Source organism: Eschscholzia californica, unplaced genomic scaffold (assembly GCF_041429995.1).
Source record: "Eschscholzia californica isolate CP2 unplaced genomic scaffold, dmEscCali1.0.p SCAF_3, whole genome shotgun sequence".
Taxonomy (NCBI): Eukaryota; Viridiplantae; Streptophyta; class Magnoliopsida; order Ranunculales; family Papaveraceae; genus Eschscholzia; species Eschscholzia californica.
The window spans coordinates 32,800,484-32,820,493 of NW_028238420.1; the positions used below are offsets into that span (position 1 = coordinate 32,800,484).

At 36.0% G+C, this 20,010-nt stretch overlaps 2 protein-coding genes and 1 long non-coding RNA gene across 3 annotated transcripts; 1 reads left to right on the forward strand and 2 right to left on the reverse strand.

The window, feature by feature from the left end:
• Positions 1-845: 845 nt before the first annotated feature.
• On the forward strand, positions 846-3,060 carry LOC147549637 (anthocyanidin reductase ((2S)-flavan-3-ol-forming)-like). The gene is made up of 6 exons (XM_086669446.1): positions 846-1,061; positions 1,236-1,402; positions 1,517-1,717; positions 2,002-2,161; positions 2,447-2,660; positions 2,743-3,060. Exons 1-6 carry the CDS (start codon positions 941-943, stop codon positions 2,885-2,887), a joined length of 1,008 nt encoding a protein of 335 aa, XP_086525572.1. The 5' UTR covers positions 846-940; the 3' UTR covers positions 2,888-3,060.
• A 2,267-nt stretch (positions 3,061-5,327) lies between these two features.
• LOC147549638 (uncharacterized) lies at positions 5,328-6,612 on the reverse strand. Its single transcript, XM_086670751.1, has one exon. It carries the CDS (start codon positions 6,556-6,558, stop codon positions 5,524-5,526), a length of 1,035 nt encoding a protein of 344 aa, XP_086526877.1. The 5' UTR covers positions 6,559-6,612; the 3' UTR covers positions 5,328-5,523.
• A 6,559-nt stretch (positions 6,613-13,171) lies between these two features.
• Positions 13,172-15,093, reverse strand: LOC147549639 (uncharacterized). The gene is made up of 3 exons (XR_015237234.1): positions 15,012-15,093; positions 14,872-14,930; positions 13,172-13,271 (listed from the first exon to the last, which is right to left on the reverse strand). It is a non-coding gene; the product is annotated as an uncharacterized LOC147549639 (long non-coding RNA).
• Between the last annotated feature and the right edge of the window lie 4,917 nt (positions 15,094-20,010).

Sequence of the window (20,010 nt, forward strand, 5' to 3'; positions counted from 1 at the left end):
AGAGAGAGTGAGTGAAAATATTTTTTTATTTTTTTTTTCATGGTCGCCGGCCGGAAAATTTTCCGGCCGGCGACCTAATCGGAGGAGAGAGAGAGAGAGAATGGTAGGGAGAGAGAAGATGAGGTGGAGAGAGAGAGAGGTGAGGTGGAGGGAGAGAGAGAGGTGAGGTGGGGTTTTTTTATTTTTTCCCTCTAACAACTTAAAAAATAAAATTGTCAAACAAATTTGACCAATTTTTGACCAAGTCTTCACACCCCGGAAACTATTTTGCTTTCCCCAAAGCGCTGACCTTTTGTATTGGAGAGGTTTTTTCTCAAAAAAAAACTCTAAAGTCCTAGGTGACACTTAAGATTTTAAGATTGAGTGTTGCATTGGAGATGCTCTTCCATCAAAATAAATATATTTGGCAAGTAAAAATTTAGTATTTGAAATTATGGTATGTAAACTTAACTATATTTTAGTTCTTCCTTGAAAGTTAATTCTAAAATCCCCATTTGTTGCAACCCTTTTACAAATAGTAAGAAATCTCTTGCGATCAGTTACAACTTACAAACATCTTGCAATCAGTTGGAGAATAGAAAAAATTGAGTGATTTTTTTTGATCTTATACAAAAAACCAAATTTTCTAATTTCTTAATGAATTTTAGTTTTGTTGGAAACAAACACTCCCCCGGAGTAAAGAAAATGATACCCCCCAAACTTACCTGTTTTGCAACACAAACATTTTATTTTGAATCTGTCTATTCGGGAAAGACTTTAAAACAATGAATTGGAAAATCCATGTCCAATTAAAATGTTATCTTCTCGACAAAAAAAAAAAAAAATAATAAAAATGGTATCTTAGTATACATGATGGGAAAAATCCTATATAATAAGTTAGATAGTGAAAAAGTCTTTACTGTCTTTTGTGGTTTCAAACTTCTTGAATATTCCTTGTATAATGGCAACGATCGAGAAGAAGAGGGCATGTGTCATCGGTGGAACTGGATATATCGCTTCGGTACTCGTCGAGAAATTGGTAGAGAAGGGTTATTCTGTTAACACCACTGTCCGAAATCCAGGTTAGTTTTTTTCGATCCTTCGAATGAAACAGTGAGAACAATAAGAATTTTCGCGAAAAAATAAACGGTAAGATTCCATATTACCACTTTTATTCCATTTCCTATATCCAATTCTTTTCTTATTTAAGTGAATTTGAGCAAACCCAAATGTTAAATATTTTGTTTGGGGTTTAGAGGATCAGAACAAAGTTGGTCATCTGCTAAAGCTACAAGAAAAAGGAGACATAAAAATATTCCGAGCAGATCTAACGGTTGAGGGGAGTTTTGATGATGCCATTGCAGGCTGTGAAATAGTTTTCCATGTCGCTACTCCGATTAAATTCGACTCGGAGGATCCTGAGGTGAGCACCAACAAGAGTTCATTTTTTTTTATTTTTTTTCGGTTTGTATTATTTTGGTTGACTAAATAATTTGACTGTTGACTAAATAAGGTAATGTCAAATGATACATGATAGGTTGAAGTGATAAAACCAGCTATAGATGGGACCATTGATATTATGAAATCTTGTTTGAAATCAAATTCAGTCAAACGTATGGTTTTAACGTCTTCGGCTGCTGCTGTATGTCTAAATAATCTGAAAGGAACAGGTCTTGTGATGGATGAAGAATGGTGGTCGGACATCGATTTCTTGACTTCTACAAAAATGCCACTTTGGGTATGTGTACATCTTTCTATAGTGTGGTTTTTCTTTTTCTACATCCAATTGATTTGGGTTGATTATAGAATGCCAAAATGTTTAGAAATCTTTCCTTTTCTATATTTTGTGGATCCGGTGTTATTTTTCGTGCTAATTTGTACTAGACTGGTATGATTTGTTACATGACAATAACACGAATATAAACATGTAATATTGATATTGTTTTTTCTTCTTTGTTATTTGTGTCCATTTAGTAGCCGATTAAGAATGACCGAAATGACTAACTTTAAATAATTGTACAGGGTTATGGAGTGTCAAAAACACTAGCAGAGAAAGCAGCTTGGAAATTTGCAGAGGAAAACAATATGGACTTAGTTAGTGTCATCCCTTGTGTAGTGATGGGTCCATCTCCCACTCTTACTGTCTCCTCGAGTTGGTCATTCGGTTTGTCATTGCTTATGGGTGAGTTGGTGAACACTACAAACGAAATTTCATCTACCGATGTTAAGTGAATGTTGAACCACATATTAAAAGAAGAAAGGCTCAAACCCAATTACCCGAACAAAGGCCCAAGCCGAACTAACATATTTGGGGTCGAAAGTGACATTTGTTTTATTCTTAGTTCCACATGAAGAACAATAGTTAAGGATGAGGATCTTAGTAAAAAGCTGGAGGACTTTTCGATTCTGAGCCAATTTTCGGCTTTTTCCTATTTGTTTTGTGAAAACAAGGTTTATTGATTTACAGGGAAGGAGGAAATGATCGTCGGCATGAAAGGGTACCAACTTCTCACTGGTTCATTGTCATTGATACACGTAGAAGATGTTGTAAATGCTCACATATTTGTAGCTGAGAAAGAATCAGCTTCGGGACGATACATCTGCTGCAATGTCAACACTAGCATGCCTAAACTAGCAGAGTTTTTGAACCATCGATACCCTCAGTACAATGTGCCTATGGAGTAAGCAGAGACGAAGTTTCATTCACTAGGAGTAGGATTCGACTTCTTTATCAGTTCACTGACTTTGCTATACTGTTTGCAGTTGTGGAGACGTTCCTGCAGAAGCCAAGCTGAGTTTTTCTTCAGATAAACTAATCAAAGAAGGGTTCAACTACAAATATGGGATTAAGGAAATATACGATCAATCCGTGGAGTACTTCAAATCGGCAGGACTTCTCAAAGACTAATGAGAGTTGTAGGTAGTACCACTGTTGCCGGAGTTCAAGTTTCATTTAAGTAATGAACCAAGTAATAGATATAATAAAGGCTACATAAACCTGTTTGTTTGTTTTGGTATTTTATCAGCACTTGAAGATTTATAAGATCGGGCATGCATGTTGAATCGTGAAATATATTATCATGACTAGTAAGTAGTAAGTATATATTCGATTATTCTAGATCAAACGAATAGAGAAACAGGGGTGGTTCATTTACATACCCTCTAACAAACAAAAAATTGTACAAGAATGACATTATGTTACAAGAATAGTTAAGACTGTGGGTCAAGGGAGGGCTCCGAGGTCATGAAATTTTAACCTCCCAAAGTTACTCAGGATAATATTTTCCCTTCTTCTACTCCCTTCCACTAAAGAAATTGACCAAAAAAAGATAAATATAAAGTATCGTGATATCGTCTTTACACTTCAGGACGGCCAGTTGAGTTGTCTATAGACTGCTGTCTACTAAGTCCATCGTCCAGAATTTGAGCGTGCAATTGTTCTACCACATTACTGCTGACTTCCTTTTCTGCAACATATAATGCTAGGCCGCAATGCTTGTAACTTTTATTCAACTTGGCAATTTCACCAAGGGCCTGAACGATGTCCCTCGTTGCAGACCATTTTTTCGAGACTCTGTTTATGCATTTTATGCAAGGGTGCAATGTCATTTAGTTATTCTCTCTCAAACTCACTGTCGAGTCGAGCATCTACAATCTCCTTCTCCTCCCACCCAACTTCTCCTTCTGTTTCCATGGTCGCTTATTCAGCAATGTATGAAACAAACGTTAGAAAGATAGACATAGTGAATGCAGTATGACCAACTCGAATACAAATGTTTTAAGTCATGTTTTATGCAGTGACACGGGTTGATACCTGATTCTTCAAAAAATAACTAACATACACAAATATCAACAAGAAACAAAATTACTGTCTTTAAGTCATGTTTCGGTTGAATCAAATACCAATATATACCGTTCCTTACGTGCGGGCATGTTAACATCTAATAACAAGCTTTCCGTGTGACATATGCTATGGATTTGCATCTCTTTTTCCCTTTTGTAAATTTTGGCCAGAAGAAAAAGTGGTCTTCTTGTGCATTGTTTATTAGATGGAAAGAGATATGTCGTCTTACATGTTCCACAAGGCGATGTTGAGGATTTCTGCCAGCAATTAGTTCAAATAGTAAGACCCCCAAAACTGTAGACATCACTTTTCTTAGTGAAGGTTCTTGTTGACACTTTCAACAAACAAAAAAGAAAAAAAGGTTCTTGTTGACATGTACTCGGGGTCTATCTAGGTAGCCGAAAGTTCACCTAATGTTTGAGGCTTGTGAATTACTATAAGGTAACATCTGCTATTGCTCAGATGGGTGTCTGTTCCTTATTTACACAGCCGGTCCAACATAAGTCTCTATTGGTTACCATCAATTGCCTCATGACTCATGAGAGTGGGAAGTTTAGTTGCAGGTGCCTCTATAGGCGCCCCCTCCTTTTTTGCTCATTGGGTTCCCTCTCTTGGAGCTCTTCGTGGGCCTTGGAGTGAGTAGTCCGAGGGTACTCGTACTGGTGTGAGTGTGATGTTCAAGCCCAGCATTGATTAGGCTCAGTCTGAGGGCTCTTGGATTGTCTAGATATGTGGGAGCACCAAGAGAGGTCCTGAGAGGAGCGGCACAAGAGAAAGAAAAGAGGGTCGCCTATAGACGCATCCATTGAGCTAACATGGTTGGGCACCTATTCCAGACCCTAGATGTCTCATATTCGATCCCATGTAAGTGCGAATCCAGAATTTATTGAATATGGATAAAGTAAAGGTAGATTAGATGGACCTTAGGTCTCTTAAGATGTCAAGGGCTTATATATGTTCTTTAAGAGATCAAGATGTCTTAAAAATCAGGCTATTATAATGCTTATTCAATTCATTAATCGTGATACATTTTTTTTATCTACCATTATATATCAATGTCTTGAAAATTTGTAATGCCTATTTTAGTCCATATAAAAAAGAACATAATCATTAGTATCTTTTTTCTTTTCTATTTTATCTAATTATTCTTAAAGAGTAATTGTTTTGAGGAAAAACAACGACCATAACCCATAGATGACCATACCATTTTAGCCTTGTACATTAACTTGCTAATTTTAATGGCAGCTTTAGAGTTTGTAAGTTACAAATGATTCGTGATCATCATCAATAGTAACCTAATTCTAATTAATAATATTTTATCATTACCCAAATACTCTACATAAATGATTAATATGACTTAATTAATTTAAACAGTGATAAAATGGATTATAAACCAAGACATGACTCCACCATTGCTGATTGCTAAATCCAAATTTTACAAGATAAACAAATTGAAGAACATAAAAGACAAAATAAAATTAGTGAAAAACAAGACAAGAAATTACCAAATATTTCAAGAAATATATTCATCAAATTAGTTAGAGAATTAACAGACCCAAAGTTTAAACATATACTCCATAATAAGCCAAAACCTGATACATTCTGCTGAATCTGGCCACTAAAAAGCTAAAACCCTAAAACCCCAGATTCAGAAAAACAACAACACTGTTATATCCATCCATTAAGCCATTAAAGTACCTTCAATGATCACGATTTGAAGAAGTAGAAGAAGAAGAAGAAGACATTTGATTAAGATGAAAATTGTTGTTAAGCAAAATCAACTGTTCTATTGAGTAAACACAACATTCTTTTGAGTAAAGAATAGTTTGAGCAACTGGAGAATTCACTAATACCTCAAGTAACTGTTGACGATTCAGTTTCTCTAATCCACCATAACAAGAACCGACATTATTGACAGAGGTCGTTGTCATCATCATCATCATCTGTGAATTACTATTAGTAATGAAACTTGACTGACAAGGCATTGATTCAAGAACGCTAACCTGCGCCTTTAAAAACTTTATGTACTTGTACGCTTCTTCTAACATTGTCCCTGTATTCATCTTCTTCTCCCATGGCATCAGCTTTTCCAGACACTGTGTCCTATCACTTATCCTCTTTCGTCTTTGCCTTGCTATAATGCTCTGTGGAATTCCTTTTCCCTGTAGTGAACTACACTTTGATGTTGATGATGATTTTAGGGTTAGGTATTTTTGAGGATGATGAGTACTTGATGCTGGTAACGGAAAGTTAGGTTTTACATGACTACGTTTCAGATATGGTTCATGAAGCAATAATGGAAACTGATGATCTGCGTTTTGGAGTTCCATTAATCCGTGATGATAAGAACTCGTATGATCGATTGAGTTAAGAAAACCAGATCTAAAGAGTTCTTCTTCTTCTTCTTCTTCATCATCAACTGGTTCAGATTTTGGAAGTAAAAGTTTCTGATCAGAAACTTTGTTCATCGGATTAACATCTCCATTACCGATGAGTTTTTGAAGTAATTGATATTTTTGAACTTCAGACATAAATTCCTCATTGAAATAGTTCAAATGAGCAACTGAATCAGTATCAAATGTGTATCCAGCCATTGATGAAACTCCATTTCCGTTTGATTTTTTCTCAGGATTACAGTAGTTGAAATGGTGGTACTGTTGAGTACTTATTTCATGGAAGATGAATGGAGAAGACAGAGAACTAGGATGAAATCGCCAAGGATAATCTCCTTCCATTTCTCAAAATCACAAACCCTAACTGAAATTAGAAGAAAGATGAAAATCTAGAGAGAGAAAGAAAGAAAGAAAGAGTGAGGAGTTATGGAAATGAAAAAGTGAGGCGGCGATTTTATAAGTTGGAAGTAGATAAGAAACACGTGGAATGATCTTAACGGATGTTATGATAATGATCGTTGATTTTTTTATATTGGCGGTTTCGAATGTCTGGGAGACGGCGGGAGAATCAAGGACGATCGTCTAGTACGGTTAACGGACAGGATCGGTGGCGCTCCCACTGCTTGTCGACTGTTTGTCTCTTTTGTCCGTTTCTTATGAACCGGTAAATACCGGTTACAAGTGCTTCCAAAAAATCATCCATCTACGTTAATGATCGTTTATGAACCGTAGGATTCTTAAGGAGTGTGATTCGGTGTTTGACGACTCAGATTTCTCCATTTTAACGAATCAAAAAGAGAGTGGACGTGGAGAAAATAACACGTGAGACAAGTTTCATGATTACATAATGGACAGAATCAATTCACACGAAGATAGACGCAATGATTTTATTGTTGTAGTCTGGGGAATTTTGCATCATATTTTTTTAAGAAATTTTAATTGAAATTAGGAGTACTTTTTTATCCTTAAAAATAAATGTCTATTGATTTAAGGTTGAAAATTAAAAATAAGAAAATCATAAACTAATAAAAGCGAACTCACCCCACAAGAAGAAGAAAAAATGAACTATTTGCATAGAGAAATTTAAGGTAGTTTGAAGAGATTATAAGAGGGATATTCATGTGAAAATTAGGTAGTTGTTAATAGTTTTTTTTTTTGGAATTCGACTACGATCAACGTATGTCGTTACATTTGGCATTGATACATCAAAGATGTGATACGCTCAATAACTGCCCACTCAATCTGAAACAAGAACCGGGCCTATAGCCCAACATAACAATGGCCTAAAGCCCAACTACGGTAGTTGTTAATAGTTATAAACATATTTTTCATATTTCAATGAGTAATGGGAGAGAGAGAAAAGAGCGGAAAAAAAGAGATTTTAATGAGTTGTTTGTAACTACTCATCTACAAATGTGGAATGTGTTTTAATCGTTAGATGAAAAAAATTCAGATTAAAAATCTAATGAAGGGGGATACGTGAGACATAAGTGCATGACAAAACTAAAAAAAAACATTGGTACTACAAAATAAATATATGTAAATATACTGTATATATTTTGTAATGTATCGTGAGAGATACTACCATCATCAATTTTCTATTGATGAATCTTCATTTTTTCCTTTTTGGTGTTATCTATGGCTATCTTTTTCTAAATTATGAACATGTATCCAATCTTTAAAATTAATAAACGGAAGGAGATAACAATACCAGCCGGCCAATTAGGGCTCAACAACATTTTCTAAATAGGAATATTATGAGCTTGTTCAACAAAAAAAAAAAAAAAGGAACATTATGAGCTAGAAGGTAGAAGCTGCATAGGGGTATTGTTGTTATTTTTCTTTATATGGAGGTCCTTGGTGTAAGTGAAGAAATAGACGATAAAAACCGCTGTGCGTGGTTTTACAGGCGAGAAGGTTCTGAGTTGTTTCTGTGTCAGTGAGGCAGCAATTTTGATAATGACAAGAGTACCCCTGAACTTGGTGAATCATTATTACATAGGTGTTTCAGTAGGCACCCAACCTTCGTCTGTAGGCGCCTGTTTTGAAAGTAAAGACAACTTATGACTTGGGCCCAAACACTCAGAGCCAGTTTTGTTGGTTCCATTCAACACGGGGACTACAAACATGGTCATCCTCCGTTTCCATCTCAAAACAATCAAATTACTACTTCTATTTTACTAGTAGGGGTAATGGCCTAATGGGTAAGCAACAGTCCGTTGCCACTCATTGTGGTCAGGGGCAAGGTCAAGGGATCGAGTCCCTCACACACCACTTCTTTTTCTAGAATTTCTACTACTTACACTTTTTTTCTAAAATGTCTACTACTTAAATAGTTAAGTTAGTTGAAAATAACTCCAGAAAGTTGTCTCAGGTTCGAATCCCAGAGAAGGTGGAATTTTTGGCTATTTGAATTGTGATTATTGGGGTATAAATAATGTAGTTGGGCTTTAGGTCTAGTTTAGTTGGGTTTTAGGGTATAAACAATGTCGTTGGGCTTTGGCTATTTTCTTTTAAAAAAATAAATAAATTATTGTTTGGTTTAAGATGACTACTCCTTAAAAATACATTATAAAGGTCATGGTTAGCTTAAAATTGGTTCTTATTAATGGAGATAATTCAATTTTGACCTCCTCAAAGTGACCAACTAAATAAAATGGCCTCATAGAGATGATGAGTTTTCTATACGTCTCTCTTAATTTTGATTTTGTCTCATATTTTCGGTGGCTTGTACTTTGAACTTCAAAATTGTCTTTTTTACACTTTTGTCATAGTAAACATGTTATTAGAAAGGAAAAAATTTCTTCATCTTTTCTTCCATTACGATCACTTCCTCTTCATGGTCTACCATCGTGTCTTCTTAATCTTCACCACTATCTCTTCATCCCCTCCTTTGTTTTTTATTTCAATATTTTTTGGGAATTCAATTGGTGGAAAGATCCTTGATCCATATTGATGAGAAAATTAGAAATTGATTTTTGTATATCAAAATTATCACGAAATATCTAAACTTTAAATAAAATTTTGTTGAGAATTTACTTTTCGATTCTAGTTTGATCATGTATTGTGGAATTCTTTCATTAACTATAACAAAAAGGTGCCCCCACTCATAAAAGTTTTTGGCTTCGCCACTGATTGTGGTGGAGCCGAAGCTACACGAACCAATGCCGAACCAAACAAAGGACCAACTAACCCAGTTCGGTGCGGTTCAATTTGATTCGACATTCGATTGATAAGTCAAATTGAACTCAATCTACCAAACCAACATAACAAAAATAAATGAGTTAGATTTTAGTTTAGCTTTTTTACTTTTACTTTGTTCATATCATCATTAACTTTCGTAAGGACTATCAAAGTTACAAATTAAAATACAGAGTTAAAATTCAAAACATTTTATATTTGTGCCTCAGTCTGGGTGGTTTATCGAACCGGTCTATGTTGATGGTTTTTCAAGCCGAACTGAACTTCCCATTGTTCGGTTTGGTAAAAGTCCGATTAGTTCGGTTTAGTTAGATTTGGTTTGTTCGTTTCAAGTTTTTTGTTCACCCTACTTAATACTTCAATTACAAATTATTTAAGTCTAAGAGCATCTCCAATGTGACGCCCCGTGCCCCATAGCTAGGCACGACCACGTCCCGGCAATTCACAGACGAGCCGAAAATCCGGCAGCATCTCGTCTGTAAATCGAACCGGTCGTACCTGTAACCTGCTATGCAAACCATACATTCGCATACACATACACAACGGAAGCTAAAAATAAGACATAACTCAACTAAAAACTCTGGTTCCAAGCTGAACCACCAACACTAGGTTAACTCAACCTGCACACAACCTTACATCCCTGCACAGTCTATGTGATACATATATATTTACATTATAAGGTGTTCAGTGTATAAAAGTATAACTTCGAAGATAAATCAAAACCGAAGTGGCACCGCGCCACAACCCCTGCAATCCATCTGCTAACCCTATCGTTGCAGATGCTTCTAACTAGGAACCTGCATACTAACACACTGGTAGACCGACACAAGTTAACTGGTAGAGGAGTCCCAAAACAAAACTACGATAAAACTATTTTCGTCATAAAACATGCACACGTATAAATATATATATATATATATATATATATCAATCCTACTCTAACATACAACAACACCCATGGTATGCTCCTCAATCAACAGAGAGTTACCCAAAGAACTCTATAGTACTTGACTAATATCGCCCCATACCAGTAGTAACCCAGGTACTCAAGTTCTCTCGAGAAAGTGGCTTACCCCTTGGTCGCAAAATCCATCATTATACGTTTCCATTTCCGTTCTGGTACCTCAAGTGACTGGAGGAGTCCCGCTTCACTTTTATGTTCAGCTTTCACTCGTTGCCAAGTATCGCCTACCTTCACATATCTTGATGTGTCTATTTTCATTTTTGGCTTGGCCACCAAAAATTCGTTTCAAATTTTTGTACATCTTTGTAGTCCTTCGATGTACTGTATGTCGAGTCTTATGAGTTGTCTCCAAAACCTCTTTTCCAATTTTCCTTTCACTTGGTATCCCTAGATTTCCTTTAAATTTAAACTGTCATATGTTTGTATCTGCCAGTCCAGGTTTTCACCATCCTTGCTTGCCTTTTTAATCTCTGAGTACTGATGATCAATAACTTACTTGCTAACCACCCCTTAATCAATTTGGGTGTGATCTGGTAATATTGCACCGGTATTTGATACCTCTTCTCTGAGGTTTCAGTCTCTTTATAGTCGAAACTAAACTCACCAACAATACTTAACATAGAGAATAACTTGGTGTTATCATATATGACAATTTCTTCTTTCTCCCGACTCAAGGCATCAACTACCACATTGGCCTTTCCCGTATGATGAAGCGAGTCAAAGTCATCGTCCTTCAAGAATTCCAACCGCCTTCTTTGTCTCATACTCAACTCTTTTGCCAAAATAAATGCTTCAACATTTTTTCTTCACAAATAATAAGAGTGTTCCCCGTGGAGAACTAAGCCTAATGAACCTTCAATCTATCATTTCCTGAATTTATTGCGTTCAAAATCAACATCACAAATACTTGCTCGCTTCTCCCAATTAATTATCTCCACTCTAGCCTCTTATTTGTCGAGTTATTCCCAAGCGGACTCATTGTCAGATATCTTCATCCTTCGATATTGTACCATCAAATAACTGAAGAACCGATAAGATTCTCTAACATGTTATTTCGTTGTCCCAACCAATTTACTTGTTCTGATAACTTCCTTGAGTAACCTCTATTACTTGGACATATAATCTCACAAAATCTTATCACTTGCCATCATTATAATTTACACTTATCTGCATCTCTTATAAAAACTATTCATCTTGTCAGTCCTTTTATTATATTATTCAGGTTGTAAGATCCTTCAAAACATCATTTGGTCAACAAACTTCTTATGTGGTTAAATCCGTAGCTTCTTTGTTACTCGAGGGCATTTCCCATATTACCGGTTCGCCTAGGTTAGCTACTCCTGGCAATGCCTTCATATGAGAATCACCAGCTCGAGTCACTTAGGCTCACAAGATTTTACCACAACCCATCCCTATTGACCAAGTTAACCATGCTTATGCATCCTTAATTGTGTTGTCTCTAAGCATTAACCACTGTTGTCATGATTGCTAACACCCTCTGTTAACTTTGTTTTCCTTAACTCGCTGAAAATCTCTTCGTTCACCTGTTCCCAAAATTACCTTACTGATTTCCCTATCCTTGTTCCGACTGAACCGATATGTACATTTACCTGTTGACTTGTTTAACCATTCGTTTCACTTTCCGATTCTTATATGAAGACCTGATTTCGCATTTCTTGTCCACCGCTTATGAATTTCTCATAGAACTCCTCCTTCCTTTCTGACCTACTTCGAAAGCTACTTCATGAATCACCTCACAAAGTCATTAATCGGTCCTTTGATTTCTTTCTCTGTTTTCCATAACATTCTAGCTAACTCTATCACCTTTAATACCACCATGCACCAAATTCACTTGATGTTTGCAACTTGCCTGAATTTGGTCTTTCCACGACCCAGCTGCGATTTACTAGACCAAAAGTTTCCCACTAAATCCACTGACTAACCCTGTCTGACTAATCATGTCTGTCATCCATGCGACTGTCTTACTAGCTGTCGGTACGAAACTTCGTGGACACCAATATCATGTTGATCTCACACCTAACTCTTATGACCAAGTTGCTCATTCTTCACTGACTCAATGGTCTCGATACACAACTTTTCTCCATCACTTGTAACTGTCATCTAATTTACACCAATTATCATTCTCCCGAATCGGAATCGTCTCTAATAACATCTTAAACCACATTGAAGCAAACAATCACGATCATAAAACATCCAGGGGTTTTTCCCTTTGCGAGTAAAACAAAATAAATAACGAAAACCGAAAGAAAAACTCATATATATATACATATATGTATATATATAACATCTTTTACTCTTGGCAACTTTTTAATCTTGAAGCTTTTAGACACCTAGTCTTGGCCATTTTTGTCTTTCCCTAAAGTCCAGAGCAATCTCTGCTCTACCCTATACACGACTTATCGGTCACCAGAACCCATGCCCTGATACCACTTGTGACGCCCCGTGCCACATAACTAGGCACGACCACGCCCCGACAATTCACAGACGAGCCGAAAATCCGGCAGCACCTCCTCTGTAAATCGAACCGATCGTACCTGTAACCTGTCATGCAAACCATACATTCGCATACACATACACAACGGAAGCTAAAAATAAAACATAACTCAACTAAAAACTCTGGTTCCAAGCTGAACCGCCAACAATAGGTTAACTCAACCTGCACACAACCTTACATCCCTGCACAGTCTATGCAATACATATATATTTACATTATAAGGTGTTCAGTGTATAAAAGTATAACTTTGAAGATAAATCAAAACCAAAGTGAAAGGAAATAACACCAAAGTGGCACCGCACCACAACCCCTGCAATCCATCTGCTAACCATATCGCTGCAGATGCTTCTAACTAGGAACCTGCACACTAACACACTGGTAGACCGACACGAGTTAACTGGTAGAGGAGTCCCAAAACAAAACTACGATAAAATCATTTTTGCCATAAAACATGCACAAGTATAAATATATATCAATCCTACTCTAACATACAACAACACTCATGATATGCTCCTCAATCAACAGAGAGTTATCCAGAGAACTCTATAGTACTTGGGCTAATATCGTCCCATACCGGCACTAACCCAGGTACTCAAGTTCTCTCGAGAAAGTGGCTTACCCCTAGGTAAGAAAGCCCCTCTCCCACTAGGCGACTCCACAGTCATTGAAAAGCTAACCTCGTGATAAATATATACACCTAGCTTAACTAGATACGTTTTAGCTTCACCGAAGTCGAATAGTCAAGTCGTCCCTTCAGTATTCGTGTTGGGACGAAAAGCATATTCTCATTGGTACCTAGCATGCAACTATCCCTTCTAGTTTTGGAAAAACATTTATTGTGTCAACAACCGAAATAATACTCTTTTCTTGTGAAAACATCTTTCACCCACAATCGCAGCAGATTCGGAACTCGCCCGTTACGCCCTCGACTGAGATAGGCTTTTTAAAACATTACTTATCTTATCACACACAAAAGTGGCACAACCAAGAGTCATATCATAACGTGCAGAGGGATCCCAATCACCAAACCAGTCGGGCGGTCAAAGGTGTACAGCCTCTGAGCCCCGAGGGTAAGAACAAACAGGCTTCCAGTCCAATCGAGCGGTCAAGGGTAGCAAATTCCTGAGCCCCGAGAGTCCAACCTAAACGAGAATCCTGGCCAGAGAGTGGAGCACTACAACTGCGAAGACCCTCATGACTCGTCTCAGTCCACTTCACCAATCACATACAACATACGAAATCTTTATGTTTTCAAAACATCGATTATCACAAAGCAGTTCAAAACTATCACTTTGAAAGTCATTTACGAGTAAAACTCATCAAAACAACTCATCGATAATCCCAATAAATAATACAAGCTTCATCGTAAAACAATTACCAAAATAGGCATAATCCACGTTGTAAACCTCATTGAAATCAACGGTATAAATCATGCATATATGATCACCTACCATCTAATGGCCATAACTCCCTCATCTGAACTTGAAACGACTATTTCCATACCATTCTGGAATCGTCACAAGACGAGCTACAATATTGAATTAGACTAAAGCAGCATTTCAAACATCTATGACTAGCTACAACAGCAAAACAGTGAGCAGCTCTCGGGTTTGCTAAACTGCGTGCTTCTCGCCAAAACAGTCGTAACTCTCTCGTCCGAACTCGGAACAACTTGTACCATACCATTCTGGAAAGCTAAGATCCTAAGCTACGACTCTCGTGTTTGTGGAAAGTCCATTTGGGTACTCTACAAGACCCAAATTGTCACATAACAGACTGTACTGTACAGTCTTTTGTTTCAGCTCAATCCAATAAAATTTGCAACTTCCCTCAACCTTACCTTCTACCATGACCTTCTCTATACTTAGGAATTGAACACCATAACATGCACTCAGAAAAATCCCCAAATTTCCAGATCATAAAACCCTAGAATTTAAGAACAAGATAATTAACTCATCAAAACTATAATTCTTACCTTAATTGTAGATATCCTTGCTTTGTTTCTTCCTATCTTCATCCATTCCTCCCAACTTCCTACAAATTCGACGATGAACCCCATTAAAACTCCAATTCAAGGACTATTGGATTCTAGAGAGAGAAACATGAATTTCTTACCAATTTTTCATAGAAGTATGCAACTCCTCTCTTGATCAAAATTTTCTCTTCCTACAACTCCTAACCCTACTCTCAAACTCGGTTGAACGAAATGGAGAAAGCTCGATTCTGATTTCCCTTAACCAGCCATATTTCAACTTTAGTCCCCTAGATTTGTCCTGATTGCGAAAAGCCCCCTTATTTGGACCTGATTACACTTTTACTCCTTGTTTTGACTTAGTCTGGATTCAGAACGGCCCCTCATGTAACTTAAAATCTTGGGATGTTACATCCAATGCAACACTTAATCATAGAATTTTTGATTGCCATAAAGGATTTTCAGGAGGGATCGACCCAACATTCCAAAATCTTTCCCTAACCTAGATCTTAAGCCATTGCCTTCCAAAAACAAGTTGGAGGTCCATTGTGTAATAGAGGGTGCAGTTTTACAATTAAATGACATATTTTTATGTATATTTACACGACATGTCATTGACAAAAAGTTGAGCATTCCCCCCCCCCCCCCCTCTCTCTCTCTCTCTCTGCGTCAATGGATGTCACTATCAGATTTTGTTCTTTTGCTCTACCCAATCGTATCACGCCATGTCGTCTTTCTCTCACTAACGTTTTCTCTCTTTTAACTACTGTACAATTAATCTACTTTTATTTCCTCCATTTTTTACTTTATCTATCTATAATTTTCTTCCCTCTCAAATGTGAACTCTAAAAAAAAAAATTCCTCTTCCTATTTCCTCTCATTTTTTTTCTTTTCATTTCATCTCACACATATTTTCACTCTTTAATCTCAACAAATTTCTTTACTTTCTTTACAATCTCAATATATTTTCATTCCATTATCTACTTTCTCTCTTTACAATAATTTTTCTTTATTTAATTACTTTCTTTCTATCTAGCTTCCTCTTATTATATTTTGGCAGATTTTTTATGACTTCTAGGTTTCCTTATATGTAAGGGACAACTATAAATGTACCGCGCATAAAATAATTTCCCCAAAAATTGTTTGGCATTTGAAAATGTACATGACATAATAAAACGTTCTATACATTCCTTCCAAAACATAAGTTATCTTTGGAGAAAGTATAGAACATTTTGTTACGTACATTACATAAACAAATGTTTTGTATTGTACATATGAGTATGTCTTATACACTTTTTGAATTTCTTACACTTTCTGGCAAGAAAGTAATGAACATCTTGTTATGTGTACATAATCAAATGTACGGTGCATGTGATTATGTTCTATACACTTTTCAAATTCCTAAACTTCATGAAGGAAGTATAGAACATTTTATCATGTGAAGTACATCATCAAATGTCTTGTATCGTAAATATGATTGTCTTACACACTTTTCAAATTTCAGACACTTTCTATCATTTGTAAGTATTAGACATTTTGCTATGTAAAATACATAATCAAATGTACTGTACATGTCATTATATCCTCAATACTTTTCAAATTTCTTACACTTTCTAAGGAGAAAAGTATATGACAGTTTGTTATGTAGAGTACATAATCAAATGTCTTGCACCGCACATATGATTATGTCTTATACACTTTTCGAATTTCTTATAATTTTTTGGGAGAAAGTACATAACATTTTGTTATGTACAGTACATGATAACATTTTCTTACATTTTGTGGGAAGAAAGTATATGGAATTTTCTTGTGTACAATACATAACATAATGCCTTCTACTGACATATCATTATGTCTTATACACTTTCGAATTTCTTACAATTTCTGGGGTGAAAGTATAGAACGTTCTGTTATGTACAGTTCATAATAAAATGTACTATATATATGATTATGTATCCTATGAACTTTTCAAACTTTTCTTACATTTTTTTTAAGAAATCGACTACGATTTACGTTAGTCGTTACATGGCGTTGATACATCATGAAGATGTGATAGCACGATAACCGCCTAAGTTAAACCAAGAAATGAAAAAAGGCCTAAAGCCCAACAACATGAAAGAGGCCTAAAGCCCGACAAATTTATTACATTATTTATACCTTTGATAATCCAAATTCAATGACCATGGATTCCACTTCCTATGAGAATCAAACCTAGGACCTCCAGGATTTTGGAGTTTATGTCAACACTATCAACCACTTGGGCAACCAAGTGTTGACAACTTTTCTTACATTTTGTGGGAAGAGAGTATAGGATATTTTCTTGTGTAAAATACATAATCGAATCTCATGTACAGTACATATGATTATGCTCTATACACTTTTCAAATTTCTTACAAATTCTAACAAGATTCACATCAAATTTGTTAACATCAACAAATAAATTACATATCAATCCTCACTTATCATCATCTTCATCATCATCGTCGTACACAAAAAAACATAATTCTTCCCAATATCGTAATCAAATGGATTTGAAAAAATCTACAAAATTCTAAATTTTTTTATATACATAAAATGAAACAGATTTTGAATCTAAATAATTTCAATCTTACAAATCACTTGATAAGAACAAAAAGAAACAACAAAATAAAAAGAATTTAGGAGAATAAGCATAGAAATTGAACACCCCAAAAATCATATTGTTCTTAAATTTCTTCTAATGCCAACATTACATCCAAATTGAATTTCTTCTTAAAAGTAGCATATACGATTCAAGAGGTCCTGAATATAATGTTCTAAATCTAAACCCAACATTCATTCGAATATCAAATTATCAGATAGTTTAAGAGGATCATAAATGTCCACTTTCAATTCCATAAACGACCCTTTACACCATTACTTCAAAGACATGGCCTTTTGAATTTGAGTGTGTCCAAAATCTCATGTGTCATAAGTTGTTTGAGGTAAACTGACAAAAACACTTTATTATTGTTTTATTTTTGGGATAAGAAGGCAATATATTACAAAAGAAGGCATGTTTCTTTTTGTTTGTTTTATATTTTTTTCCTTTTAAAGGAAGGGAAGCTTTTAATGGAATATTGCTAGGTTCCACTTTTTCCCATAATTAGGGCAACTTGCCGATGCAAGAGATATTCATTTACTTAAAGAAGTTGAATCTTTTGATTTGGAAGGGGTTTTTGTTTGGGTTGTTTCCCAAATAGCCCACAACTTTGTGACCGGTTTACTGTCTAACCCCCTACTCATCACCTCTCTCTGCCACCTCATCGTCTTCACCGGCAAGGTCGACGGCCGGCCAATTTTCCGGTCGGCGACCTTCAAACCTAAATTTTTTTTTCCCTCTCTCTCTAGAAGAGAGAAAAAAAATTGTGGTACCCTTCTTCCACTATTTATTTTTAAACCAACAAGGAAAAAGTCTTTCTCTCTATTTTCTCAAGCTCATTCTATTTGCCTGAACAGATTTATTTATATACAAATTCTTCATCTTCTCCGAATCTTTCTACCACATTTAGCCGCAATCGATCTCGCCGGCAGCAGTCGATTTATAGTAAGTTTGGTCGATTCAACTCTCTCATTTACTCTTTCTTACTTGATGTTTTTGTTAAGTTTAATTTTTCATCTCGATCTGACTTTAGATTTCTCTATCTATTTTGTTTCTCTTCTATATTTTGATGTTTTAGTAAGTTTTGACCTTATTAAAATCTAGTATATTGATTGATTGATACTCTTGTATTGCATTTGCTTTATTGTTTGATTTGATTCTCAGAACTATTCATTGTGGATCTTGAATAATCCTCATTTTTACCTCAATCATTGTTAAGATTCGATCATTTGGTTAATCAGTCTGACTATCTTTCTCAGTAATGTTATCAAATACATTGATTTATTGAAGGAGTATAAAGATTTGTTTTTTTTCAACATTCAAAGTGTTTATGAAGGTCTATTCAAGAACATACCTCCTCTCTCTCTAGAACAGATCTAGAGAGAGGGGAAAGAAAGAAAAAATTTAGAGAGAGACAGAGGAAAATGAGGTGGCAGACGACTTTGGTGGCGAGAAAATGAGGTGGCAGAGAGAGGTGATGAGATGGAGGAGAGAGAAATGATGACTAGTTAACGTTGTTATGACGAAATCTTAAAAAGGGGACCATCCGGGTATTTTGATAAAGTAGGTATTTCGATAAAGTAGGGAGTTAGGCAGGAAACTGGTCACAAAGTTGGGGTCTATTTGGGAAATAACCCTTTTTGTTTTCAAGAAGACTTGTGCCTCGAGCTATTCTCTTAGGGATGAATAGCTACTTAGTAATCTCAGCACACTCTTTGTAGAGAGCGTAAGGAGTGATTTCAAATACTTATGTTAATGAGACATATTGTCATTATCGTATATTCATCTAGGCATTCGGTACTAAACAGTAGATAAATTGTAGACAACTTCTTCTTTACAACTGGTCAAGGAAGATTACATCTGATGCAGGGGCAGAACTTTGTGGATATCAGTCTGGGCAGTTGTCCGGGCTCATCTCCCATATTTTATTCCAGGTAGGTACTTATAACACGAGATTACACAGGCTCCAGTGGTAAAGTCTGTGGATTTCCAACCTTAAGGAAAAGCATCGAATCCCTTCGTCGGATTATTTAAAATTCATTAGTTTTCACTTTGCTTTGGTACTTCCGGGCCTCACGATTTTCAAAGGCCTCACTAGGGAAAGGTGTTTAACCTCTTAAGAGGAACACCATATTCCGTCTTACCACCGATGTAGGTGTAATTACAACAACCCTCCCAAGACCACATCATAGTAGAGCGAATCGTGCTGATAACGTGTTGTACGATGAGGCAGACCAGACTCCTAGACTAGTGATATTGCTTTCTTTGGCACTTTAGGGTCTCATGATTTTCAAAAGTCTCACTAGTGAAGGGTGTTTAACCTCTTAAGATGAGCACCACACTCCGTCTCGCCATCGGTGTGGGACTGATTACAACAGGTTAATAAAATTATGTGATTTTTTTTTCTCATGTATAATAATTGATAAAGAATTTACTGATGTTTTGTTGCTCAATTGAATGTGACGTTAATTTGTAATTATAAGTCAAAAGATCGTCACTTGTACTGTTTAGTTAGAATATTT